The sequence below is a fragment of the Metarhizium robertsii genome, assembly GCF_000187425.2.
Source record: "Metarhizium robertsii ARSEF 23 chromosome Unknown MAA_Scf_2, whole genome shotgun sequence".
NCBI lineage: Eukaryota > Fungi > Ascomycota > Sordariomycetes > Hypocreales > Clavicipitaceae > Metarhizium > Metarhizium robertsii.
Genome location: NW_011942160.1, coordinates 4,015,172 through 4,042,277, shown reverse-complemented (window position 1 = coordinate 4,042,277; position 27,106 = coordinate 4,015,172). Strand labels below are relative to the sequence as shown.

Here is a 27,106-nt window from a genome sequence, read left to right as displayed (position 1 = left end):
AAAAATACAGTTGAAGCCTTATAGATTTTGCGTGTTGTACCTGTACCATGGCGCCTCATTGCACCGCAACACCAACCACCGGCGAAGCGGCCACCGCTGCACAACACAACGGTCACCTTTTGCATAGGTCGCTGGCGAACCCCCCGCACATGGTGGAATCCGCGTCCGGATGCACCTTGCACCTCTCCAACGGCCGGGCCGTGGTGGACGCCTGTGGAGGTGCCGCCGTGGCAATCATCGGCCACGGCAGCCAAGAAGTGCAAAACGCCCTGGCCAAGCAGGCCCAGAAAGTCGGCTACGTCCATACGCAGTCGTACAGCACACCCGTCGCCGAGGAGCTAGCCGACCTTATTCTGGACGGGACGCCATACGGGCTCGAGAAGGCGCTTTTCCTGGGGAGCGGGAGCGAGGCCGTCGAGGCTGCGATGAAGTTGGCGCGCCAATACCACTTTGAGAGAAACGACACGGACAGGATGCACTTTGTTTCTCGGAGGCAGAGCTACCACGGGAACACAATGGCCTCCATGTCCGTGTCGTCGAATATGGCGAGAAAAGTGCCCTACAAGGGGTTCGAGTATCCTCATGTGTCGCACGTCACGCCGCCGTATGCATACCGGTACAAGACGGACGGCGAGACGGACGCGCAGTTTACGGACCGGCTGTTGCGGGAATTGGAGGACGAGTTTCTGAGGGTCGGTCCCGGCAAGGTGATTGCTTTCATTGCCGAGCCCATTATTGGCGCGACGGCCGGCTGCATCGTTCCACCGGCGGGATATCTCGCCGGCGTGCGAAAGGTGTGCGACAAGTACGGCATCCTCTTGATCTTGGATGAGGTCATGTGCGGCACGGGGAGGACGGGCACATTCTTTGCGTTTGAGCAGGAACACGTCGTGCCGGACATTGTCACGGCCGCCAAGGGTCTGGGAGGCGGTTACGCCGCAATTGCCGGCTTGTATGTCCACGGCAGGGTCGTTGATGCTCTTCGACAGGGAAGCCAGGCCCTCAACCACGGCCACACGTACCAAGCTCACCCGGTGTCTTGCGCCGCCGCCTTGGCCGTGCAGAAGATCCTAAGGAGGGACGGCCTCGTCAACAGGTGTCGGGAGATGGGTGTTGTTTTGGAGAAGCTGCTTCGGTCAGAGCTGGCCGAGTGCAAATCTGTCGGCGATGTCCGGGGCCGCGGGCTGTTCTGGGCCGTGGAATTTGTCAAGAACGGCGCCACCAAGGAGTGCTTTGATCCTTCCATCGGGTTCGGCGCCAAGGTGACGCAGGCTTCTTTCGAAAGGGGAGTTGCTGTGTACCCGGGTGCTGGGACGGTGGATGGCGTCAAGGGCGATCATGTGTTGTTGGCGCCGCCCTACACGGTCACGGAGGAGGAGTTGGCGACGATATGCCGGACGCTGAAGGAATCTGTCTTGTCTCAAGAGGCACAATATCTGTAGTTGATGGCGGCACATAATAGATACGTCGGGCGCACGCCGGCCGTAAGTAGGCAAATGCGGGTGCCATCCATTGATTATGTGCGCTCGAGTGCTCGCGATTCCGAAGTTTAAAGTTCCAGGTTGTCCACAATGAAAGCAGGCGCACCCCGAGCCGCACCTTCCGTCCAGATGTCCATTCGATCAGCCCGACGGGGCCCCACTCTGCGGCGCTTGACCTGGAACCCGTTGATTGATGCGCAGCTTGACTCCTCCATCCTCTCACTCACACCCGCAGTCACTCGCTCGCTCACTTGCAGGCCAGGATCACCAGTCGACGCCCGCATGGGTTGCATATAGCACTGCCGCTTGCCGCTGTCCTCGTAACGCACATTTCTTTCCCGCCATGGAGCACCGAGCCATCCCCCGAGTCTCGGTGGCCTGCAGCGCATGCCGAAACCAACACCTCCGTTGTGATGCTCAACGTCCCGTTTGTGGCCGATGCCGCTCCCTCTCAAGAGCTTGCTCGTATCCCGAGTCGAGAAGAAGCACAAAATTCAGAATGCAGAAGCGCACCGCTGCAACCGATGCTGCCGTCACCGCCGCCAATGCGCCGTCTCCTCGTCAGCTTCAAGTCCTCACGCCAACAAATACAGCTTCAAACGTCGGCAGCGACGCTTCCCTGGGCTCCGATTCTTCACAGTCACCCTCGGCATTGACCGTGAGATCTTGGTCAGATAGAGACACTTCACTTTTAGACTTGTACTATGAATATTTCCATCCAAGTCACCCGTTTGTACTGCCTCGGCGAGCCCTTCAGGCCAAGCTGAGCCTCTTGGATGACCTACCAAGTCTTCGGCTACTGGTCAATGTGATGCAGTACATTGGTTCCTGCTACAGGGACCCGGTCGCTCGTCAACATCATCTCCGAGCAAGCATTTACACTTCGGACGCTGCTGTCGACGGCTTCACTGTCCAGTCCACTCTGCTCATGTCCCTGGCTGAGAGCATGTGTGACGAGGTAACTGAAGCCGAAAAATTATTCGCCAGGGCATTGGCGCAAGCACGACTCATTGGCATGAATAAGAAGGACTTTGCGGACGCAGAGGTGGGATTTGATCCAGTTCTTGCCGAGAGTTGGCGTCGGACGTGGTGGATGGTCTACGTGGTTGATGCCAATTACTGCATCATCCGTCAAGACTACAAAACGGCTCTACTAGGTGGCGAGAACAGCGTGGACCTGCCTTGTGAGGATGAATCTTACGGCCAATTGGTGAGCCCAACAGTACGGACTTGGTGCGCCAACTCACACTGACCTACAAACTCAGACAATACCGCCCACGGCGTCAACCATGTCGGATTACCAGTGCCGCGAGTATGCATTGGACGACAAGTCATTCTCTTCCTTTACCTATCTGATCGATGCAAATCGCATATACGTCAGGGCCATACGCTCCTCGACACAGTATTCGGGCGTTTCCCAGGCAGAGATGATATGCGGCAATATGGAAGCCGAAATAGCCTCCTGGTTCATCATGCTGCCATCTTCAAAGCGTGACCTCCCAGTCCAGCAGGATGCCATGAATCAGCTCATGTTCCAAGCGCACATAATGATGTATACGTGAGTAAAGCAAGGATTCCACCATGATTATATTTATACATTGGCTAACAAATATCCAGCGCTCTTGTATTCCTACACCGCCCACTTTCAAACCTAAGTTACAACGCCGCCGAGGCCCTGTCAGACTGCGGCAGCCCTCCCCCGCCTCTGCGTCCCGAAGCCAGCATCGGCAGCATCATGGATCATCAGAAGCACGCAGACAAGCTCTTCGACGCCATTCGAAAGCAAAACCAGTGTCTGATTCTGCTCCCCATGCGCGCCGCCCAACTGTCCCCGTTTCTCATCTGCACCGTCGCTTGCTGCACGATTGCCCACCTGGTGGCCTGCAAGGGGGCGTTTGCGCCAGACGAGGCCGAGATTGCACGATGCCGCATCCGAGTCTCCATGGGCACCCTCAAGCACTACGAAGATATTTGGCCCAAGGCAAGAAAGATTCTAACGCAGCTGAAGAAAATTGCCCACGCTATCCTTCAGGCTGGCGCCGTGGCCCAGACGCCAATTGCCGACTTTGAGATGCTGGCGGAGCAGGACGCCATGTTTGCCAACTTTTTCGACAGGGACTGGTTACAGGCGTTTGAAGCGAGCGCAGCGTGAGGATTTTGGAGTCTAGCGGGCGAAATGCTCGCGTGTATTATATTACGAGTCATGATTTGTATGTGCGTAGATGACAATTGATTCCTCTGTACAACATGCTTGCGATTGTTCAAACCCCGCGGCTTCTGTACGCCGTAGCTGAGCGGAGCGCCGCGCAACAATGGAATGGCCATTGCGAAACAACATGACGGTGCCTGGGTTAGTAATACAAAGCACCTGAATGCTCGGACATACGACGCTCGCCCCTGACCAAATAGTCAGTCCGATGTCCCCCCTCGGCCGATGTGGGGCCGATCCTCCGCTCCCGAATAGCCTAAGCGGAAGCGTTTGACGCCGTGGCATGCCCCGTTGCGCACTTGGAGTGCCTTGCAAGTCAATTTCAATGTACATTTTATAAAAACAACCCATTTTACAGCCAGCATGCCGGTGAAAATGCGTCCGAGGTGCAAGGGCTTGTCAAAATGGCACATCTTGTCCGCAATACCGCCCTCAGCACTGCCGTACGCTTCCTCTCCCGTAATACTGTTTCTGTTTCCCGGTCGACTCAAACAAGTATTAGGGTATAAATATAGATCAATTCGTTCTGTACGGGGAGTTGATTGACCTATTAAGTGATAATAAAGACGAAGCGGCAGAGGTTAAAGTGGATTGGTGGTTTATCACAAGGTTAATAAAGGAGGCGGCTAATCTGAGCAGTAAATCCGACGACGACCCTGAAAATCCACAGAGCTAGGCACAATAGCGAAAGATGTTTGTTTCAAGTGTGATCTGGTGAGCCGCTAATCTGGGCCGGTAAGAGGACTAACTACTGACTTGTAAGTGTATACACGTTTACCGTGCACTGCAGGTCGTCAATATTCCTGCTGAGCGAAGAGTAAGGTGGTGCATCACCCAGAAGCCAGGACCACAAAGCTAATGTATTAATTCAAGACAAATACTGAGACGCCTTCATGTCTCAGAAGGGGTTACCTCTCTCAGTCTTGCCCCCTATATTTTAGGCTATACGTCTTTATCCTCTCAACGTTGCACCAGCATGCTACTAAGGAGAAGATGGTCTTGGGCCGCTCTTGTTCTCGTCCCTGGATAGGATTACCTTTATTAGCCATAACCCAGTATACATTGTCACATTCCTCATCTTCGTTGTGCTCTCTGTCGGCGCGGCTCTTTGCGACTCGTTTACCGGGCTGGTTGTCCTGCGGTTTCTGCAGGGTTTCTTTAGCAGCCCTTACTTGGCTACTGGGGCAGCCACACTTAGCGACGTGGTATAATTTTAGGCATTCTTTATAATAAACCAGGCTAACGCGAGCAGTTTTCTATTATGTATTTGCCGTATCCTCTAGCTACGTGGCTTAGTGCCATGTATACGGGACCGACCCTGGCTCCGATTCTTTCTGCTTTTGCCGTAGAAGCTAAAGGGCATGTCTACCTAATACTAGGCTAATTTTAGCGGACTTTAGATAACAATTCTTTAGTTAGCGCCGGTCTCTGTGGGAAATTGTACGGCTCTTAGGTTTTGTGTTTACCGTGCTTGTCGTCTTCCTCCCCAAATCGGCGGCGCTAACGCTCCTGTATTACAAGGCCAAATAACTTCGACAAAAGACCGGCTGTTTAGCATTTGTTCCCACGGGAGCCCTGTGGAAGAAGCACCAGAGTGTGGCCCAGACCGTGAACTCGCGCTCGTTCAGCCGTTTAAGATATCCGTTAAAGATCCTGCAGTTGCCTTTATCAACGTTTACGCATGTAACCTACCCAGCCCTATGGGGGCATTATCCGCTAACAGCGTGTAGATGTCCCTTGTTTATGGCATTTACTATTCCTTCTTTAAAGTCTTCCCCCTAGTCTATCCTAAAATCTACCGCATAAGCCCAGGTCTTACCAGTGCTGTCTTCGTCTGCGCCCTTGTCTCGTGCATCCTGGCACAATATGGTATTGCGCCTGGTACCACCTCACGAGCGAGGCCAGGGCCCGCAAACTCGGCACTTTTAACTCGCAGGAAACTTCCCTCCGGCCCAGGCTCCTTAGTGTGCTGGGCGTGCCGGTGGGAATATTTCTCTCAGGATGGACCTCTAAGGAGTCTGTGCCTTAGGAAGTTCCTGCGCTAGGCATTATTATGTACTGCAGGTGTTTGTTTATGATTAGGCTGGGCATCTTTATTCACTTTCCGATTAGTTACCCGTAATATGCGGCGAGTTTATTCGCTGTAGACGATGCGTTAAGGAGTGCATTCGCTAGTGGTGCCATTTTATACAAGCGGCCGCTGTATATAAATATGGGGGTTATAAAAGGATGCAACTTAAAGGGCAAGTTAAGTATTTTTAGTATTTTTAAATATTAAAGTTTATATAAATATAAGCTAATATTAAGGGTTAAAAGTAAGTTTATAGCTTTAAAAGTAAGTTATATTATATAGAAATAGAAGAGCAGCTCCTCCGGCGAGACTGCGAGATTAGGGTAATCCGAGTTAATAGGTAGGATAGACAGCATTTAGAATAATACTAAACGACTTCTCTTTAACATCCTCGGCACTGCCTGGCTCTTTAGGTTATTTGTACCATTTTGGTAAATGTATTTGAGATAGGAAATCACTCATGGTTATCTGTAGACTGCGGGCTGTTCTGTGGTAATACTTTTAGAACTCGACTTGTCGTTGAGGCTGCCTGCTGAAGAAGCTGATTCAGATGAATGAATCTCGGGCGGAATCCTTGAAGAGAGCCTGGCTCTTTCTTGCGCATCCGAACTCTGTTCTCCTCTCCTGAACTTGCCAGAGCTCCGTGCATCTCTTCCTTGGAAACCTACTGTATGGCACTGGGTATTAGAATTAATAAGAATGGTTAATAGGACTTGAATATATTGTACAACTCTATAAGCGATGCGCTCAAATTAGCTTCCTAATTAATGACTATCATAAGATGTACAAGTGGCTAGTCCACTTAGCTGCTGACGGGTATAGGGTATGAACACACAAAAGTATGTGGCGTAGCCACGCCCATATTTTGGTGCAAAAAGGAGATGGCGCAATGTGGCGATTTCGGGCCGACGAGTTTAAAGTCTCGAACAAACAGCATCGCATCGCAGCCTTTCTGCGGCGATAAAGCGTCTAAATCGCACACTCGCATTGTCTAACAGAGTTGTAGTTGAATTCTGCTACCTGCAGCTTCGACCGTGCGTTAAGCGGCGTCCCCTGATTGGCTTTCTCGTGAATACATGTCGGTCTGGTTACATTTACCTGATGATTATTCCTGTGCAAGTGCCACCAGTTGACCAGTTTATGCGGCATCTGCCGTAATCGGCTAGTACACAACTATTAATAGAAAATAACGCCTCGCTTATTAAATTCTTTTGCTCGTTGATTTGGTCTTCTCTGTCTACATATACATGCTTCGCCGTCTAACTACTCGCGACATGCCTTTCTCTTCTCCTCAACTCGGATATAACAAGCCATCGCTTCCGTACTGTTATATCCTCTTCCCTATCCCAGGACCATTCCCGTTCCTGTCCATCACAGTCCCTCTCCCAGATCCTCTCTACCTTGAGGCCAACTTGTCCAAGGGCTTCGCTTGCGAAAAAGCCCCTCATCTTCAGACGACCTGTGTGGAATCCACCAATCACCCAGCAGCGTGCATCATCATCCTGTTTCAGGAAGTGATCAATAGATCTGCGGAGGTTATCGTGCTGCCAGGGCATCCAGAGACAGTCGGCGGCAAAGATGCGGTCAAAGGAGTGGCGATTCGCTCCGCAGAAAGGATCCGAGGCCTGCAAGTCTTCCCACGCATGGCCTTGCACTATCACGGATGATTTCGGCGTCGTTTGACTTCCGGATGGGGAGAATTCAGGCTGGATGTTGCGGGCAATGTTATCTTGCAGTGTCTTTATGACGGCAGCGGCTGGATGGTCGGTCGCCACGACGCGACTGGCGCCTAGTAATCCCGCCATTATGCTGGGCAGCGCGGTGCCAGCTCCCAGTTCTAAAACAGACTTGCCCCGGATGTCGAAATTCATACCGCCGCCAAGCATCATCTTGGCAGTGGCAGAGTCAGCCTGTTCGAGATCTGGCACGCCCAGGCTGTCCTTTTCAATCAGCTCAGCGAGCAGCAGACTCGAATTCCAGAGATGGTGACTGAATAGCCTACGATCCGCGTCACTAACGGGACTTGCGAGTTCGATATGCAGCGGCTTGGGCAAGTACGGCGACGCATAGATGAGACTCTTTCCAGCATCACCATGCTGGTTCGCCACGTCATCCGGGAAAACCGTCGCCAGGGAATCAGAAAAGATATACTCGGGCTCGGGCGTATCACTTCCTTCGAAAAAAATTCGGCTTGACCCAAAGGAGCTACCATCCCTTTCAGCATGACCAGCTGGCTGCTGAACGTCTTGTCGGTCAACGCGGCGTGGAACCAGAGTCCCAGGAACGGCCGTCTTATTGCCAAAAGTAAGGGGCGTTACCATGGTATTGTGTTCGCTCTGGGGTTCCGATGGAAGCAACATGTCCTGGTAGTTACCCTTCCACTCCAGCGCTGCATCTTGGTCAAGTTCTATCGGACAGCATACATGGCGTCTTTCCATGTTCTTGATTTGTAGAGCAGATTTCGCAAGCTTGGGAAATACGTGGTGAGCAGCCATTACGTAGGCAAACCCGGTGCTTCGACAACCTGCTACTATATGACCAAAGAGTTCACCAGTATAAGCTTCGAAAATAGCCGATCCACAGTCTCCGTCCGCAAGAGGTCCATCGAGGTGGACTGAAAATACCTCTTGAAACGATTTGCCTCGTGGTAGACGAGCGTACGACGGCATACCAAGTATGGAGCCAGTCATTTGGCCGCCGGAGGCTGTGTGTGTGATAACTGTAGCGCCATCCTTTGGGAGAACTGCAATTCGAGCTGCAGAAAGATCAAGAGGATTGAATACGAGTGATGAGAGGAATGCAGAAATATTTGGATCTGTGCCCTCAATGACTTTTACAAGGGCCCAGTCCTGGTCTACACACCAGTCGAATAGAACGCCTAGCTGTCTAAGAGACGCCCATGGCGGCGTTGTAATTTCTCGTGGAGGGTGCGCGATCTGCTCTTTGGCAAATGATGAGTTACTCAATCGCCTAGGCCCTGGGGAGGAGGCCATGATGTTGGTTAATTGGGGCGAATCGAGGGTCGTTTTGGAATGCAGTTCATCGTCGGATAAGTCATCTTGATCAGACAAAGCTTCTGTGCTTTGACTGCCCATGCTTGTAATAGAAGCTTCCGCCGCATCGTCATATTCGCTTTCGCTTTCGCTATCGATCTCAAAATCATCGTCCACTTGGGAAGTCTGCGAGTTATTGAGCCTGTCGAAGAAGACGTGGCTAGGTGCAAGGTAAAACAAATGGCCATGTAATCGTATGGCATTCGCAGTTGCGACGCGTGTGGACGAGCCATGGCGGATGTAGATGGTCATGGTCGGATGCAAGCGTTTTGAATACTCGTAGAAAACTGGCGTTTCTGGGCCGCCCGTCGGATTTTCGATGCTCCCCTTTGTTTCCTGGCATAACCCCAACTGTTCTAGCGGTCCCCCCCATCCGGGATCTCTCGATGTGTGGGCAGTCTTGAATCCGGAGTGCTGCTTGAGTATGCCACTCTCCTTGACGACTTTGCGAGCCTCCTTCCGGTAGTGATCGTTCTCAGATATAAATAGAACCGTAGGGGATGCCGTCTTCTCTGTTCTTCCAATCATATATACTGTTAACGTGACCCAATCCTGACTTGACACAGATCCAAACCAACCGTCCAGGTGGCTTAATATCTGTGGCTTCAACTCAGTGTCAAATTGGTCTCGAACGGAACCTCTAGCCGCCCAGCAATGATTTGCGAAATTTATTGTGCCAATGTACCTTCCGATACAGGATGGAGGTTGACGTGGGCTGCCCCTGGCAATCAAAGTTTCCAAGAATTGGCTAGTCATGGCATCGGTGTGACGAAACGAAATATCACTGAGGACCTGAGAAAGGGGGAGACATGGTGGAGAATTGGGAGCAGGTATGAAATGAAGTCGAAAGGGGGGAAAGCCTATCCATATCAATGTAAGCCTCGTCTGACCACCTGCAGACGATTGAGGCGCAGCCATGGGTATCACAAATACCTAAGGCCAAGAACAGGGTTGTGATGGTGACGAATAATTGCTTGCAAGCAAAGACACTCCCACAATCCCCGGTCCAGTCATGGACGCTTCTTCCACCGAAACTGCAGGTCAGCAATGCAAGGCATCCGCCCAGATTCAGCTCTACTCCGTACTACTTCGCATATAGCAAAGAAAGGCGTGGCCTGGAGAAGCAGAGTGCCCGAGATCCAACCTTGCGAATGTGATTTCCCAACATTTGAAGCCGCCGCACGAGGCTCCACGGTACCTAGTACGCCATTACAAACATCAAGAAACAACGATTCGGTACAGAAAGCGTCGTCTATTATACATATGCAGTATCTCGAGAACATTACCAAGCATATATTGCCTGATTGCGCTCGTGTACAGCTTCGTCGTCTCTCCCATTCCACAACACCATGGCTACGCTCAACAGCCCTCTCAATAAAATCCCGATTGACTATGCTACCAGAAGCGAGATTATCGAGAGCTTTTGGCCCGCAAACAGATACACAAAACTCCGATATAACGATTTAGACTGGGAGTCTTACTTTAGGTTCTACACCAAGCAATGCCACGATGCCTTGATCGATCAAGGTCGGCATGTCCTGGCAAGAACCCATCAAGACATTTATGATATAGTGCGCCGATTCGAAGACCTCACTCCTCGAGACGAAATTAAAAAAGGCCTCAGATCAAGGCTTAATACGCCCCATCGACACAACGAAGACGACATATTAGACCGCACGATCGATCTTGCAGCCCGATTACATCTCATGGTCAACATTGCTGTTGACAAACCTGTAATTTCCGGGCAGGTGCAGCTAAGATGGGTATCTGGAATACTTAAAGAACATCTCAACCATCATTTTAGCGAGCCGCAGGTACTTGGAAATGATGGTATCAAGCTAGAACAAATGTTCACAGCGGTGAACCTAGAGCGCATTGCGGGAATTAGGATAAAGCCCACGGATAACTTGGCAGACCACCTGCGGATGATTGATGAAGAGGACAAGGTTGTTGCGATATTCCACCATACTGCATTCCTGAGGCGGCAGACTAGGTGCGTCCAACGACAAGATTTTAAAACCTCCTGCTGACCGGAACAGTTGCTTGTATCCAGATGGTCTCCGGGAAGAGACACTGCGGACATTGTCGCTTCTCTTTCCTCGACACGATGAACAAACTCGGAAGTGGTTAAGGAGACACCCCGAATCATATCGGATCGACATGGCACTTCTAAAATGTGACCCGATGCGGCTCGACAATCGACAAATTGAGAAATTCCACTTCTGGCACGACCGCCTGATTATCTTGAAGCAGGCTTTCGACCAGTCTCGGCCTGCAACAATATCTCAGTGGTGGTGGGATCGACGGAATGGTGTCCAATGGTATACCTTCTGGGTCGCTATTGTTGTCCTGTTCTTGACCATCTTCTTTGGCATGGTGCAGAGCGTTGAAGGGGCATTGCAGGTCTACAAGGCGTTTCATCCGTCGTAGCTATCTTGACACGACTGGCTTTGCTAGTGACTACCAGCTGAGGCGAGGTCTCTGTGTTTAGCTACGGCTGCTTCAAATCTACGGTGAAACTCGAATTGCTATTTAAACTGAACTCTGTCGATTTACAGTCCACCCACTACCATACTCAAGTGCTCAATTTTGGCAGGACGAAAGCTATTTTGTGAATCCTTGTCTGAAGCTTGAGCTTTCACATGCCTATTTAGTCCACGCAATCGGTAATAGATTCACGCGTTGTTAGTTTATAGGAATAGGGGAATAGCAATAAATGATAATACTAATTAGAGAACCTAATTAAAATAAGAAAAAACTACCTTTACCCAGGTATTTATTATGACACTTCAAAGCTATAGGTCACATTGAATATGGACTTGGTCCTTGGTTGAATCTATCTATCGAGGGAATCGAGGTCTTTTTATAGCTACAATCGGAAGGCATCGACAAGGCCACGGTTCAATAGAAAAGGCCCGGGTGCCCTCATTCAAGGTTTTGAGCTAGCTAGTCTAGCCAGACTTCCTACATGACGAGTCTTTGCTAGTTACGCACTTAATGACCCCAAATGCTAGATTACGTATTCGTTGACATCTATTTTTACATCCTAATCGGCACCGTCGAATTCTTACATCATCTCAGGAATGGTTCGTGAACGCACTACGATTAGTTCCTAAGTCTAATTACGTGACAGGATAAAGTCAAATGCAACTCAAAAATAAGGTTTATGGCCTAACGAGGCCTTGTTGAGCATTGTCACGTGCTGATTTGCAGTATAAGAAAAAGCAGATCTACCAAATTAAATTGGCAGTTAAAACACCTACCACATCACACACTCCTGGCTTTGCTGCCCAATATTTTTTCCCAGCCTACATTGGGCGGTCGTAAGTATTCGACCTTTCTGAAGTCAATCTACGCCTCGGGGTGATCGAATACTTTACTCCACAAGCGGTAGCCAACAGCAATTTCGTCAGCCTTGTCTCGTCTTGCAACCTCCATTTCCCAACTCCTACCTTGCAGCCATGGCGGCGATCTACAACGATGTGGCTGCTGCAAGGGATATACACAGTCCAACAACGTACTGCAAGCACAAGCCTCTTGAGTGAGTCGTTATTCAGAGGTCCAAAATGCTGTGTCAGTCTAACAGTACCGCAGGCTGCGTGGCCGAACAATCGAGGTTATAGTAGGATCCGACCCCCCAACGACGTTTACCGTTCACGAGCACTTGATATGCTCATCTTCCGAGTTTTTTAAAAGCGCAATGAATGGTCGCTGGGAGCCATCAATCAACGGGTCCGTGAACTTAGGCGAGGAAGACCCAGAACTGTTCGATTTATACCTCCACTGGCTGTATAGTCAAACGCTCCTGGCTCAAAACGACAGCCCAGGGCATGCAGGAAATACCGAGTATCTACAGCTCGCAAAAGCATACGTGCTGGGAGACATGATGCAGGATGCGAAATTTAAAGACGCAGTCCTAGATGCAATGCTGATCAAGTCACGATCTTTAGCATCTGATGGCAAATACTGGTATCCTGTTGGACCAGTCATCCGTTACATATATGACAGGACCTTGGAATCGTCCAAGGCTCGGCGCCTTTTGGTCGACATGTATACGTATCACGGCCAGGGCAATTGGCTGACAACATGGGCCAGTGAAGACGACCTGCCCAAGGAATTTCTGTTCGATCTCGCGGCTGCAATGCTAGACATTAGGCCTTGCCTAAAGAAATTGGCTCATACAGCAGGGCGTTGCGAGTATCATGAACATGCACGGGATTCGAGTACTTGCCACATAAACCCCTTGGTATCAAGACGCATGGATCCAGCACAACCAAAACCTGCGGAGGCTAGAGATGTTTGGGGAGAAATACGTGATTTCCCTTATGAAAACTGTCTGGTCTCTATACTATTCCTTCTAGGATTCGTTTTATGCGTTCTTTTATGCTTAATACTTTTTCAATCTATATCTTGTATAGTAGACCCTGATGACAATAAATAAGTTGTCCTATCAAATTTACCCTTAAATAGTTTCTAGTGTGTTACCGCGCTTTGCTAACCCGACCTTTGTAATCGTAGAATAGCGTAACAGTTGACATCGGCATCGGATGTATCCCGGGAAGAAAATACTGCGATTTGGTTATTAGAAATACGGTGGCACTATTATATCAGAATTCTATCTTGTTAGTAATAATAATATAATATGTTCTTTAGTTTATTTTATGAATATAATACAATATCACGGTCCAGCTAGCGCCTTCTATAAATATCGTACCTTAGTTGTATCTCGATCTTATAGAACCAAGGTACTGCTTCCATCTCAAGACTCCATGTGTTTAGCTGTAACGTTTAACATGTTTCGTGGTATTATTTAGCTTAAAGAACCCAAATACTTTTTGCCTCCACCCCTCGACTACCTGAATTTATTTTCGTGGTTAGCCAACTTTTTAGATTTCATGTCAGACAATTGAGGGTCACAAGATCCAGTATAATGGCAAAGGCACTAATTATATTAAATAGGAATCCTCTAAGAAGCAAGAACCCCTCTCAGAGCTGCACAGTTCCGTTGCAGTTCTTTTTACACAAAAAAACCCTTGATAGTTTACGCAGCTGTTGCAATGCCCACATAAGGTACAATCAGGGTAGGCCTGATATGCGATATTTTATCTAAAATACTTTGAACACCCGTTAAGTTGCCAAGCCTTGGCTTTCATCTTCCGCAGTAACAAGCTCTGGAGATGATCCAAGAAGCCAACATTGAATGAGACATCTCACAGCATGATTGTTTGGACGGTTTTAGACAAATGACAGTCTATTGACTTTCCACACAAAAGAGTGAAATTATATGCAAACTAAGTACTTTAAATACTCCCACTTCCAACAGTAGGATGGTGATTGCTCCTTTGTGAATGAGCGACTTGATCTCGACAGCCGATGAGCATCCTATTAGCTCGAACCGAATTCGACTGGACAACTAAGTATTTTGAGGGACTGTAGATAACTCTGGATATTTTTGGCCTCGCGGCTGCGTCGATTGTCAACGGCCTTCCCCAGCTCACCTTATACCGAACCTCGCCGCCACGTGGATGATTTGCCCGCCAGATATACGTTATTTTAAATCGACTTAAACTTGAATTTCGACGGGAGCAAGCACAACAGTACTCTTTTGGATATTGTTGGCCTAGTTCACAAAGCATCGAATCGAACCAGGATAACGCCACTCGTTCAAAGGATGAATTCCCTTCTTTGCTGTAATCGGATAGCTAGAACCGGTGCAGTCTCGATTTCTATCAATTTATAGCTCAGCTTTGAACGTGGTCAATAAATTCTCTACAGCAGCATACCTAAAGAGCACACATTTGCCTCCTTCGTATATAGCAACGCATCTATTATTATGCAGGTTAGCAAGATCGCCGATCGAAATATTGTGACTCGAAAGAATAAGTTCATACTTTGAAACATGAGTATCAACGCATTGAGTATCACGAAAAGGATCATAGATCGGAGTCTGACAATATGGGTCTGGATGGCGATTGCCCTAGTTATTTATGTTAGCCTTTCTACCAAATATCCAATATAATTTACTTAACATACAATGACTTTTTGAGCCTCTGTAAACGTGGAAGAGATTGCAAGAAGGGCAAAAATGCTAAAGTATTGCATGATGTGTGGCTGCGGCCTTGGGATCTTCAGTAGCAGAATATCTCAAATAGAAGTTCTCAAGTAGGAGATTGATACTAAAAATGACAGAGTGCGTGGTAGGTATACAAGGACCAGGGGCCAGATTTATATTTCGTGGAAACATACTAGGTTGCATACAAATAGTAGGAATATGTAAAGCTTTTACCGCCAACTCTAAGCCAGGTCATTTCTATTAGACGAGGACGTAGACTAAAGCCAGTAATGCTAGCGTTCCAGCTATACAACCCCATGTTATATTGTATACGTGATTTGCGTTTATAATATTAATACAAACTTTGCCCGTGTCGTCATAATTACAGTTTACTCTACGTGAGGGGGCGAAAAGTATGTGACCGCTTTTGCTGGCTAGGCCCGCAGGGGCTCGTCAAATACTTATCCCCAGATCAGTATATACAGCGACCATCTTTGGGGTATGGCTTGCCGGTCGTTCCATTTTGTGCTTTGAGTTTTCCGCATGTATGAAAATAAATTCATAACGACCCGTTTTTAGGGAAATTAATGCTGTCGGATAATGCCTCTGTAGACGGAAGTAGCAGAGTTTAGTGTAATGACTAGTTGTTATAGCGTTGGCTATTATAACTAAACTTAGGTGGAAGTTGAATTCGGACGAAAGAAGGTTTTTTGGTATTCAGCAAAGGGCTGCAAACTTTATTTGTGGCACTAACAAGAATAATAATTTTATCAAGAAGCTCAGTTAACATAAGTCTCATAACGTGACAAGGTAGGCACTCACTTATTTTACTTTGAGCGGATAACCGCCACTCATGTGGACTGACCAACATTAATAACAGTGTGCTCGGCTAAGTTACCACGGCTTGGTGTTCAACGAATCAAGTCTTTCCTTAAAGATGGGGATACAACACAAGTGGCTTGAAGTTTTAAATGCGGCGTTGCTATTAAATACTTTAAGTAAATACTATAACTAAACCTGGCATTTTAGTTTTATTACAAACACCTAGGAATTCGGCTGCCAAGACTGCAATTAGAGATGACATGCGGTTTCGGATAGTTGTGTTTAGATTTGTTACACTGCATAACTTTGTATTTGTTCTGATAAGGTTGTCCCCTCCATCTGCGGAGATAGAGTTCGCCGAGGATGGAATGTGACGAGGAGTCCGGAAGGCATGGCGTATATACCTAGCTGTATTGCACGAAGATCTGACCCCTTTGGTCTGGCAGATGGTGATAGAACTAGTGGCTAATTGAGAACGTACTCCTCAAAGACACAAGAACTTCCTGTGCTGTAACCTCCTGTGATGCGTCATATTGGATGTCACATTCCTGGAATGGCTAGAATCCCGGTAGACGTAGCCGTCTCAGGAGGTGATACGCAGAACTTGAAATGACAGAAATTATTTTGCATGTAGGCACTTCAGCACCAGACACCATATCCCTACCATGTAGAGCCTAATTTTATCCTTATACAGCACTGGTCATAACATTAAAAGTATCTAGTCCCGCCATGGCCCACATATAAGTATCCTTCCGCGGTAGTGTAACAGTGCATGTGTTCATAACGTACTTGCTTAGGCGGCAGGAATTCACGCTGAACTCTAAACAGAGATTTCGGTTTAAACTTTGCCATATCTACATGCGAATCCATGTTGCTGTCGAAGATCTGTATGTCAGAAACAGGGTACTAGCCAACTCTAGTAGACCGAACGAGCCAACGACAGGCAAGATCGCCCTGCCAGTAAGCCATTACGTCACCTTCTGCCTTTCAATACATGGTACGGACTAAATAAGTGGCAGGCCGCCCTTCTATGTCAATAAACCGTGTGATGCGACAAGCGCAGCGAACCTGTTATCATGGTTACATTGCGCCACGCCCTAATCTATTACATTACTCAGCTTGAATCACGATATCCCTGGTGTATCTAACATCTAGTTAGCTGCCAGCGCTTTGCCTGATACATAGGCCAGTTTTATACAAGTCAACAAATGTCATCAATATTCTTCTCTCTCCTTCTTTTCACACATAGCCGTGCCAAGGGCCACAAATTGAACACATTGATCGAAACAGATGCGTGGATATCTACCAACTGGACCTATTACGGACAATCTGTAGATTGACTACTCGGGTTAGAAAATCCGCACTGCCCCGAACAGTATTACTTAAGTATAAAAGGTCGCCCCAAAGTTGTATTATATAGCGTGCCTGTTTTCGTGGCCACAGAAAAGGACCTAGCAACCCCGTCTCATCACCACGAAACAAATACGCCGAGTATTTCCATCAGAGACATGAAGTTTTTTGTAGCCATGATTACTCTCCTCGTAGCCCGGCACTCTCACGGCCAGACTTAGGCTCGGGTTCAGGCTCAGAGTCACGCTCATCGCTCACAGACAGCTCACTATCGGTGTCCTCTGCATTATCCATTTCTTCGGTAAGAAATCCGCCTTTCGGGAGAGCCTCTTTGCGCCAAAAATTGCCATAACAGTGATGGAGACTGACTTGTTATCGCAGCAATCTTGCTAATCGGACGTCAAAAGATCAGATCGCTACTCATATATTAGGCAGCTACGTGGCTAAACTTTTAAAATTTGAGCCTATCTGCGTCTTGAATTTGTCTTTGAACTTATATATTAAAAAGTTCAAGTTTTGCTTTTGTATCTATTAGAATTTCTGCTAAGGTGTATCTTATTTACATAATCTAAAAGTAACTAGACTTAGGGGAGAGCTAAGAAGAACATCCTGGAACTTAGTTATGGAAAATGTGGACCTTTTAAGTTTTCTTAACCTTAATTTACAGATAGGCTTTCTTTTCTAGATTTTTATAAAGCTTAAAAAAATATTACTACGCTATATTATATACATAGTATACCAAGATATATCTAGAGTATATTATTTATACTGAAATACATATTTATTCGATAACTAAAAGATCCAGACTTATACTTTATATTCGGCTCTGGAAAGAAGGGTAGAGCCTTAGCTTTGAAGGAAAAACTCTCTATAGTCTCTTTGTATTTGACCGCAGTTGAGTCTGAGAAACCGACCGTCTGCTCTTGAAGGCTGTAGCATCAAGTGACCTCCTAGTAATGCAGGTATTATCTAGGCTTTTCGTATCTAGTTTTTAACAAGATTACGTAACTTTAAGGAGCAGGAGATACACTTAGTTACGAGAGACTATCTGTTGTAAAAACTTCCCTTCCTCACACTTGAGGCATATAACGTTCCGGGCAACTGGGCTCTATACGTCAGGACAGAGTAAGTGGCTGTGGCTCTACAGCCAGCCGCAACTAGGGAGCCACCTTTTAGGCTTTGTCCTGTGATATTATTCAAAATTATTTTTTCACCAGAGCTCGTATATTAGTTATAACTTCAAGCGTTTCTTCGCTACCATACCACACACTTGGGAGGGAGATATATAAGTAGCACGCCAACATCTAACCTATTCGTGCCTCAACGTTTCCGAATACTTTCTCATGAATGTCTCATTTCTCATCTCCTATCTAAATACAAAGCCCTCAATAATCATGCATCCAGAGTATAGCGCTATTGTCAAGGAGCTCCGTGACGAGCTGCTTTGGGAGGAAAATGACCTTGAGCAGGCCGTCAAAAACGCTCGCAAATGGGACATCCCCGAGCTAGATAAGTACGGCATCATCTCAGCCAAAGGATTCCTCGACTTTGCCGACTGGTTGGTCAAAGGCTGGGTCCCTACCGAATCGACCCAAGGCCGGGACATCCATTACATTCTTTGTGTTTTTTATTTTGTCCTTTCCCAGAAGCCATTAGGCGGCCGTCAGACCAAAATCCACCCGCTTAGCATCAATCAGCGAATGAAACCTCTCTCTGAATGGGTAGTAAACTTCTCCAAGGAGGTCGGACAGAGAATGGACAAAAAAGGATCTATCAACCAGGCTTCTATAACAACATTTCGAAATTCTCCTCTTTTCCGTGTTTTTGAGTCCGAGAACGACGCCAAAACTGGACGACTTTCAACAAGTTCTTTTACCGAAAACTTAACGAGCTTCGTAAAATCGATGGGCCTGACGACGATAAGATCGTCGTGTTCCCTGCTGATTCCACTTTCACTGGCGCATATGGCATCAACGAGGACTCCGAGGTTGTTCTCAAGGAGGAAGATTGGAGGGTGGTGAAAGACGAGGTGGTTCTAAAGAATGTACCATGGAAAGTGGCAGATCTTCTGGGAAAATATGGCAGCGATCCGGTTCCTCCTGACCCAGATTCTAAAAGCCCCCCATCCACCTATGGAGATCTCTTTAAAGGCGGAATCTGGACTCACGCCTACTTGAATGTGTTTGACTACCATCGTCAGCATGGCCCAGTGTTGGGGACAGTGGAAGTCGTCGATGTCATTCAGGGCACAGCCTACCTCGAGGTGCTGGTCAAGACAGACGAGCAGGTTGGCCACAATTATTTGGAGCCCTCTCGCCTGATTGCTGAGGGACAAAGGAACCCCTCCGGCATCAACACGCTTGATATGCCAGACACTCCAGGCTATCAGTTTCTTCAAACGCGAGGATTGGTAATCATCAAAAATGACAACCTAGGCAGAGTTGCCGTCTTGTCTATTGGTATGGCTACAATCTCTTCTGTTGTTATGAGGGAGGGTCTGAAGCCTGGCGTCAAGATCAAAAAGGGAGAGGAGATTTCTCACTTTCAATTTGGCGGCTCGGACTGTGTTGTCATGTTTGAGAAAAAGGCCAGAGTTTCAGGTATTCCCGACTCTGACCCAGCTTCTCGTGAGCATTTCTTCTATGGCGAAAAATTATGCAGAGCTTACTACAAAAAACTGCAGCCTGCTAAAAGCTGTGAATCTTAATGAGGAACTTTTATTTCTCTTTGGACAATTTGTATGGTAGATTTAGGAGAGAATAAGGGCTAGACTGCAAAGAAGTCCAACTAGATGTTCAACACTAACTAGTGCTACTTAAATAAGTACAGTTTATTGTTTTTGGACATGTGAATAACGTATTCTGTCAAGATCAAGTCGCTCATTCAGAGGCCAACAAAGGGGCCTCACCGACAAAGGCCCTAGAGGTTACACAGACTGAACACATGACCGGCCAAGAGCCCTGATCACAGGTGTTCTTTTCTTATCAAGTATATATAGTGGTGATGGATCCCTTCCTTCCTCTTAAAAAGTCAAGGACCTTTGACACCCTTCGAGGTCATGATTAAATTGAAGCTTTTGCTCCAAGCCCTCTAGTTGAGCCCTTGTCACATTGAGGTTTTCTTCCCGTGCCGGGGCGTGGCCACGCTCATATTGCTGGTGCGGCCAGACAGAACCGTCGACCTACATTCCATGTCTCTCGGGTTCAGACGCGAGGCTTTTGCAGAGGAGCAATTACAAAGGCTGGAACCATTCATTGGCGATGTCTTCTCCCGGTCATACTTTGCGGCTACATACCGAATGTATTTCCCCTTCTTCGCTAGCGAGGCCAAGTGTGGGCGAGAAGGACTTGACGTCGCCGACCGACAGAATGCCCATAACATGGCAATTGCGGTAACAGCCGTCGTGGAGCTTTTCAAGGCAGTGGGGCGCGAAAAAGAACTCGATGGCGAGATCCTTGTCTTTTCAGTCTCTCACGATAATGAATCGGTCAGGATTTATGGGTGGTATCCGGCCGTCAGTGTATCCAAAACCACAATCCATCGGCACACGATTCGCAAGTTTAACTTTACCGAGCTCGACGGCCGAGATACGTGGGCAACAGACACGTTTACCAAGAATGTCTATCGGGTGTACATGCCCGGCTTTCTGGACCTGGTTCAATCTGCTGTAGATCAATTGCCGCATGACCTACTCTGCGGTATTCGAAGTGATCTCGGTGGTTCAGAGAATTCTGGATTGTCACAGCGACTGGAAAGCCAGTCCATCTCCGCAGCCAATGGTTTGGGCCAAATGACGCCGGATAGTTTTGGGCAGCTCTTATCGAAGAGACAAAAACCCGCCGGAGACTCAGCAACGGACGTATCATAACACATGTCACACGGAAATGGCATGTTACACAAGGGCTACGATCACGGGACCTAGGGCAAAGTCCGTCACCGACTTCTTGTATTTAAAGAGGTCTTTGGTCAACGAGGCCTTGAGGAAAACCAAGGGCCTTCGATACCAAAGACTGTTATTAGCTAAATTGAGCCCTTGTCACATTCCGGAACTGCTATCGCCCTCCTGCTTCAAAAAATATTACCTGTATTGCTGTTTAGCCTTATATAAATTAATAATTATCTCTATTAAAAGCTATTACTATTATTATTTTACCTTATCTCTTTTATTTTAGCTGTTAAAAATATCCTTCAACATAACAGCGAGTATAAATGACTTCTAGCCGGCATGCCACTTGCTCTAGTGGCCTGCCACCATCACGACAAGTTTCCAATTTGAAGCTTGTTGCTGACCGGAACATTCAACCGCTTATGCAACCCCATGGACAGTGCTACATATATATATCGTCACACAAATGGTAGATGAGGGCTACGACGACGAGACCTACGGCATAAGGCTCTCACCGACTCTTTATATAGGCAGAGCTTCTTGGCTCATCAGGGCCTTGAGGAAAAGCAAGAAGTTTTAATACCAAAGTCTACCAGAATAGATGAATTGAGTTATCACTCCAAGTCCTTACTGAGCCTTTGCCACACGTATTCATTCCGCGCGCATCAATTGCTGAGTGCTAATGAGTTTACCTGTATGAATCCGGCGAGCTCTTACATTAGCAGCATCTTTTACCTGTTGACTTTTGTCTTTGAATCCCTTGTAAGCATGACAGAGCCTTTTGATCCTGCTCTTCACAACCCCCCCGCTGTACTCTCGGCACTGGAAGCGGTCGACATCAAGTCCTAGACAGCGCAGAATGACATTTCGGTCATGTGCAGTGATATGCTCCGAGTCAAGTGGCATTCTCAGCACTTGAGAACAGTAGATCGCCGTCAGCGCATAGTTGGCCTCCCCCAAGGCCTTGCCTAGCTTGCTGATGCTAGAGTCAACTAGTAGAGCGACATGTTAGACGAGCTTGGACGGCCCCGGTGGATTTTCTTACATTGGCGAATAAGTTCCTTGTGTTTAGAGATGTCGAGGCAGTATGAGACCTCGTTGGCAGCACTTCCTCCCGCGGCAGCTCCTCCAGTTGCGGCAAACACCAAAGTGGAAAGCCCTCCTGTGAACCAACCAGCTGTAACCGCCACAAATATCACAACAAGCGCAACGTTGATTCGCAAACGCGTCTTTCGCCTCTTTTGCGTCTCCATCTTGATCATAGCCTTGTTGATGGTACCCATGTTCTCTTCATACACTGAGAAGAGTATGGTCGCATTGCGCACATGGATGATGGTCTCGTAGAGTAATTGAGGAGAGATGGCTGCGTTGTACTCTGGTTAGTGGCTTGACACTATACATGCAAGTTGTTGGCAGTCTCACTTCGACCTTCGGACAGGATGTTGATACACTCCGTCATATCCATAATGATGGACCGAAAGCTGTCTAGGCAGGGTTCGACGGTAGCCCATGCCTTTGCAATCTCCTTTTCCGAGGAGAGTGCCACGCGTGGCTGTTCGCAACCGTTCGGCAACACATCCCCTTCGGCCTTCAGCCACTTCTCACGGAGTCGGCGATATTCCGCCATCATGGATGCTCCATTTCTCCATTTCATAGGCAGTTGTAGGATCAGGAGGGCTATTTCCGCACCGACTGCAGCAGAACAGAGCAGCGACGTCGCATGACGGCAACTAATAAAATTTGATGATGAGCAACAACAAGACTCATGGCGGCACGGGGGATGTTGTATAGGGAGCAGGAGAATTCTTACATCTCAGCCGGAGCGACGCATTTCGGAGCAACGGCAAGATCGATGGTAGTGTGGGATTGCACCGCCAACGATTTCACAATTTTGACCCACGTAAGGTGCTGCCTTGTCTTTTCCGGAATGTTATCACCAACGGGCCACATGACCATTTGATGTGCTTCATCTCTCCCGTTGAAGAACATGGTAATGCTCGAGGTCAGAGAGTCATGGAAGATGGTCTTCAAGCTGACAATAGGGCCGGCGGAACCGGTCGGAGGTCCGGAGGAAGACGTGGGAGGTGGTTGGCGGTAATGCAAGTCGACCTGAACGAAGAAAAGCATTATGTTAGCCGTAAAGGAGTCTTGGTAGCCATGCTGAATGCTCCCCAGCAACGGGTGGTTTTCGACTACTTGCCTCGAGTGGACCAAACTCGTCTGGTGAGTTCTTCTCACTGTCAGTAGGTTCAACTGGCTTAGCAATCCAATCCTTCAGGCAATGTTTGTTAAGGAACTGAGCCAGCTCGCTATTGCTGTCATAGTTCTGCCCGTTCGGTGTATAGCACAACACTTTCAACCGGCGAACTGGAAACGGCTCAACTGTGGCATCTATATCTTTCGACACGGACATGGCTGTTCAATATGTGGATCAAGGAACCCGAAGTCTCCAAGACAAGCTTTGAGAATGAGCCAAGAGGCGGTATTTGTATTGCACCACGAGGCTCAGGGCCTCGAATGATCACTCTCCCACCCCTGGATGAGGGCGTTTGACTCCCAGATGGCGCCAAACCTTCGACATCGCCGGTCAGCGACATGTGGCGTAAGCTCATCATGGGCTAGCAACGGCCATCATCGGGCATGATTTTGGATCACCATTCGTCCGAGCATACGAATACGGAAGAGAAGTGAGGGCGGCCAACCTCGTTGTGAGAAATCTTGGACCTGACGTTTTCGCATTTCTCGGAGCCTGGGGCAATGATGACTCGAACGTCAAGACTAAGCAGGACGCAGTTCAAGAACGCTCCCCGTCCAGCGCAACTGACCTTCCGGTCATGGGAATTGATGGGGATAAGGCGCAAGATGATGATGTTGCAAACCAACCGTCTACGCCGGAGACTACAGCGGAGACAAGCTGCAGGTGTTAGAACATGGTCAGTTTAGGTGTTGAGTAGTCGGGCTGGCACTTTTGAGTCTTGGGGCTTGATCACGCGAGCGAAAAAAAAAAATAAGAAATAAAAACACACTGTGTATGAGAGCTGCCGGCCTCATGTGGTATTGTGGCGCGCTCCATGTCGGAATTCCTTTTCGGGCGCGTTGAAGACGCCGATTGTTGACACTGAGTTCATTCAATGTTGATGAATTGCTCAATGTTGGGGCACGGTTCCACTACATATCTGGTACTTGCTTCCTCTAGGCTAGCGGGCGGCTGCCGCACCCAACCGTATGTACATTACCAGTACAAATGCATGGTCGCGATAGCTCTCAATTAAATGAAGAAGGAATTGAATAAATACACAAGTTTCCCGATAACACCAGAGCAGGCAGGCTCTTAATCGCTCAAAAACACGATTCTTAGTGTTTTTACTTGATGCGTGCACTTACAACCCCACTGAAAAATCCAATGACTCCTATTATAGAGCTTTTTGGTGTTCATGTTAGCTGCCATGACATTATATAGGAAATGTACATGTGAGGCTAGCAGCAAGTACAGTGGGCAGAACCGTACCCCGAGCAAAAGCCGACCGTGCCCCGAGCAATTGGCGAACATTATTCTGTTAGGAATGTCCACAGTCCACATGACCGAAAGAGTTTGTTAAGTATTTGTGTGCAAAAAACAGCGATTAATATCCTGTCACAAGAAGACATTCTCCAATGAACACTCTTGCGGGGGAGGGGCTCCGCTTCCGAATTATCAATTGATCCGACCCGAAAAAAATGGCTTACTACATGTACCCCGCAGTTGGCCTGCCAGGTTTAGCCAATTACAGGCACTGGCATCAATGACGGTCTTTGAACGAAGAATAGCACTTGACGCTACATTCTCAATCTCTCTCTTATTAAAATATGCTTTTTATAAGGTAAAGAAAAAGACAGCGTCTTAAATAAAGCACTAGTATTATTAGGCATTGTATTATTAATTCATCAATATAACTACTACGGCAGTCACAATCTAGTCACCCAAGATGCTTGCAAATGTCATTATAGAGGTGCTGGTCTTGATACCTGGAACCTCCCAGGCCTGTCCCTTCTGGTCCATGTCTGCCATACATGTAGAAACATTGAACCCACTACTCTGGCGTTGCGTCAGTAGTGGGGCTTTATGTGGACCTGGAGCGGTGCGGGTACCGTGCCGGCACCTCTGTTACGGTGCCGGGGGGTGCCAAAGGTGCCAAAGGTGCTAAAAGCTAGTGCCGTGAGGTGCCGCGAGATGCCGCGAGATGCCAAAAGTGCCCGGAAATTTAGGGCCGGCACTTTTTATATAATAATAAATTATAAGTATCTGGGCTAATAAATCGTGATTATTATAATAGTTACACGTAATATATAATTTATAATCTATAATTTAAATTCTTATAAATACTTTTTCTATTATATATAAAAATACTTTATAAAATACTATTAATTAATATTATAAAACTAATAATATATAATAATAAGTATAATTTTTTATAGCGTATATAAGGGCTTTTAGCACTTTTTAGCACTTAAATTATACGGTGCGGGTACCTTGCCTGCACCTAGCCGTTACTATACCTCCACCGTGTAAAAGTATGGCACCGTGCCACACGTTATACCGTGCTATTACTATGCTAGATTTTTTACATGTACTATCAGGTGCCGGGTTTACGTGAGCGGCGCACCCCTAGTACTTATGCATACATGTATCTACCCCTCATTGTCCTTCGTAACCTGACTCAGTCCACCAGACTCCTTCCCGAAAAGAGGAAGGTGCGGCGAGCTAGTCTGGCATCGACTCTTGCCCGCAAATATTAACATCGGGCGGTGCTTATTCTTCCAAATAAATCTTTACAGGGGGACAAAGCTGAGCCCAAGCACAGTATCTGGCACATTCAAACTCGACCTCCTGCTGACGGAAGCCAAGCAGCATATTTCACATGAAAACCCATCAGAAAAACACGTACCTTGTCTATGGGACGGGGATTGATCCCAGAAAATTGAAGCTTGGAAGTCTTTTCCTAGACCCAGCAAACCCACAAAAAAGGTCACCATTTATCTTTGACAGTAAGTAAGGCCTTCAGATTCGTATCTGTAGACCGTGTCTCTGTGCTAAAAACATCACTGGCAGCCCCGAAATCCTCAAAGCATCTACGCGCAATCCTCAATATCATTCTTCGTGTTCTGTCGAATTCAAAGCCTCTAGTTGATGGCTAGCATCTTTTAACTTTCTCTCTGTTGTAGAAGTCTCTCTCTTGTAGAAGGCAACTCCTCTCGCGACACCAGTCATCACCTCAAGGTCGAAGGGGATTCTGGGTTGCAATATCAAGTAGATCGGTAAAAACCATAGAAGAGAGAACAGGAAAGAGCAAAAAATCGCAAACCAGAAGCCCTCTGGTATCTAATTACACACCCAAAGAGTTCTCGGATCGCGGAAGGCCAAGGCTTAGCTGAAGGCTCGCCTCTCCCTCTGCCGTTACATGTACTATATCAAGAGTCTGGTCGGCAAAGCGCCAAAGATATGGATGCTCAGAGGCATACAACTGATCAATCAGGGCTCAGTGCGGTTCGCACAAGGATCTGAATCGCCCACAGGCGGCGGCTTCACGATCCCCATCCCAGAACCCAATAGTGGCACGATTGCTACCGCAACGGGATCCGAAACTGTTTCTGCCAAAGGCAACGCTCATTCGAACTCGGACAACGAAACGGTATACTGTCACTAAGATGCACGAGTTTAGGCAGCACATTTCATGAGGTTGGACGTGAAAGTGCAAGCAGATATCCCGAAAGGGGAAGAGGGACGGAGTACTGGGAAATGGGTCAAGCTGCGGCATCTAAGTGACCTTAGGGAAGCTAACACGAGGAATATGCGTACACGGAACATATAGCAGGGCCTGCAATACTGGACGAAGTCCACGACCGAAGATGTTTCAGGCGTCAATTGGGACTTTGTAGATATTCATATGGAATATATTTCCGAAGTTCTGGAACCTGAGTATGCCGAGCAAGACGATGACGAGGGCAAATAGGAAGGATAACAGAAACAAGGGGCTTCTAGAAGAATCCGAAGAAACGGAAGGAAGGGGGTTTTGCACGTAGCTGATTCCATTTCGCCCGTTTCTACAGTAAGGTACCAAAAGTCTGCGCCCCCCTTTATATGGTAAAATACTAGGGAAAAAGATACTATGTTTTTAAAGCTAAATAAAAAGCCTTATAAATAT

The 27,106-nt window shown here is 47.6% G+C and overlaps 8 protein-coding genes across 8 annotated transcripts; 6 read left to right on the top strand and 2 right to left on the bottom strand.

The window, feature by feature from the left end:
• Positions 1-47: 47 nt before the first annotated feature.
• MAA_05269 (4-aminobutyrate aminotransferase-like protein) lies at positions 48-1,442 on the top strand (the record flags this gene model as incomplete). Its single annotated transcript, XM_007823267.1, has 1 exon — positions 48-1,442. One exon carries the CDS (start codon positions 48-50, stop codon positions 1,440-1,442), a length of 1,395 nt encoding a protein of 464 aa, XP_007821458.1.
• A 538-nt stretch (positions 1,443-1,980) lies between these two features.
• Positions 1,981-3,633, top strand: MAA_05270 (Zn(II)2Cys6 transcription factor; the record flags this gene model as incomplete). Its single annotated transcript, XM_007823268.1, has 3 exons — positions 1,981-2,691; positions 2,747-3,039; positions 3,099-3,633. The coding sequence occupies 3 exons, from the start codon at positions 1,981-1,983 to the stop codon at positions 3,631-3,633; spliced, it is 1,539 nt and encodes a 512-aa protein (XP_007821459.1).
• A 3,387-nt stretch (positions 3,634-7,020) lies between these two features.
• On the bottom strand, positions 7,021-9,342 carry MAA_05271 (nicotinamide N-methyltransferase; the record flags this gene model as incomplete). Its single annotated transcript, XM_007823269.1, has 1 exon — positions 7,021-9,342. The coding sequence occupies one exon, from the start codon at positions 9,340-9,342 to the stop codon at positions 7,021-7,023; it is 2,322 nt and encodes a 773-aa protein (XP_007821460.1).
• Positions 9,343-10,163: 821 nt separating this feature from the next.
• Positions 10,164-11,244, top strand: MAA_05272 (uncharacterized protein; the record flags this gene model as incomplete). Its single annotated transcript, XM_007823270.1, has 2 exons — positions 10,164-10,807; positions 10,854-11,244. The coding sequence occupies 2 exons, from the start codon at positions 10,164-10,166 to the stop codon at positions 11,242-11,244; spliced, it is 1,035 nt and encodes a 344-aa protein (XP_007821461.1).
• Positions 11,245-12,275: 1,031 nt separating this feature from the next.
• Positions 12,276-13,020, top strand: MAA_05273 (BTB/POZ domain containing protein; the record flags this gene model as incomplete). The annotated part of the gene is made up of 3 exons (XM_007823271.2): positions 12,276-12,355; positions 12,409-12,936; positions 13,002-13,020. 3 exons carry the CDS (start codon positions 12,276-12,278, stop codon positions 13,018-13,020), a joined length of 627 nt encoding a protein of 208 aa, XP_007821462.2.
• A 5,412-nt stretch (positions 13,021-18,432) lies between these two features.
• Positions 18,433-19,745, top strand: MAA_10841 (General substrate transporter; the record flags this gene model as incomplete). The annotated part of the gene is made up of 2 exons (XM_011412760.1): positions 18,433-18,762; positions 18,906-19,745. 2 exons carry the CDS (start codon positions 18,433-18,435, stop codon positions 19,743-19,745), a joined length of 1,170 nt encoding a protein of 389 aa, XP_011411062.1.
• Positions 19,746-20,228: 483 nt separating this feature from the next.
• Positions 20,229-20,906, top strand: MAA_05274 (phosphatidylserine decarboxylase; the record flags this gene model as incomplete). Its single annotated transcript, XM_007823272.2, has 1 exon — positions 20,229-20,906. The coding sequence occupies one exon, from the start codon at positions 20,229-20,231 to the stop codon at positions 20,904-20,906; it is 678 nt and encodes a 225-aa protein (XP_007821463.2).
• A 1,010-nt stretch (positions 20,907-21,916) lies between these two features.
• On the bottom strand, positions 21,917-23,051 carry MAA_05275 (uncharacterized protein; the record flags this gene model as incomplete). The annotated part of the gene is made up of 3 exons (XM_007823273.2): positions 21,917-22,299; positions 22,347-22,654; positions 22,735-23,051. 3 exons carry the CDS (start codon positions 23,049-23,051, stop codon positions 21,917-21,919), a joined length of 1,008 nt encoding a protein of 335 aa, XP_007821464.2.
• Positions 23,052-27,106: the final 4,055 nt, after the last annotated feature.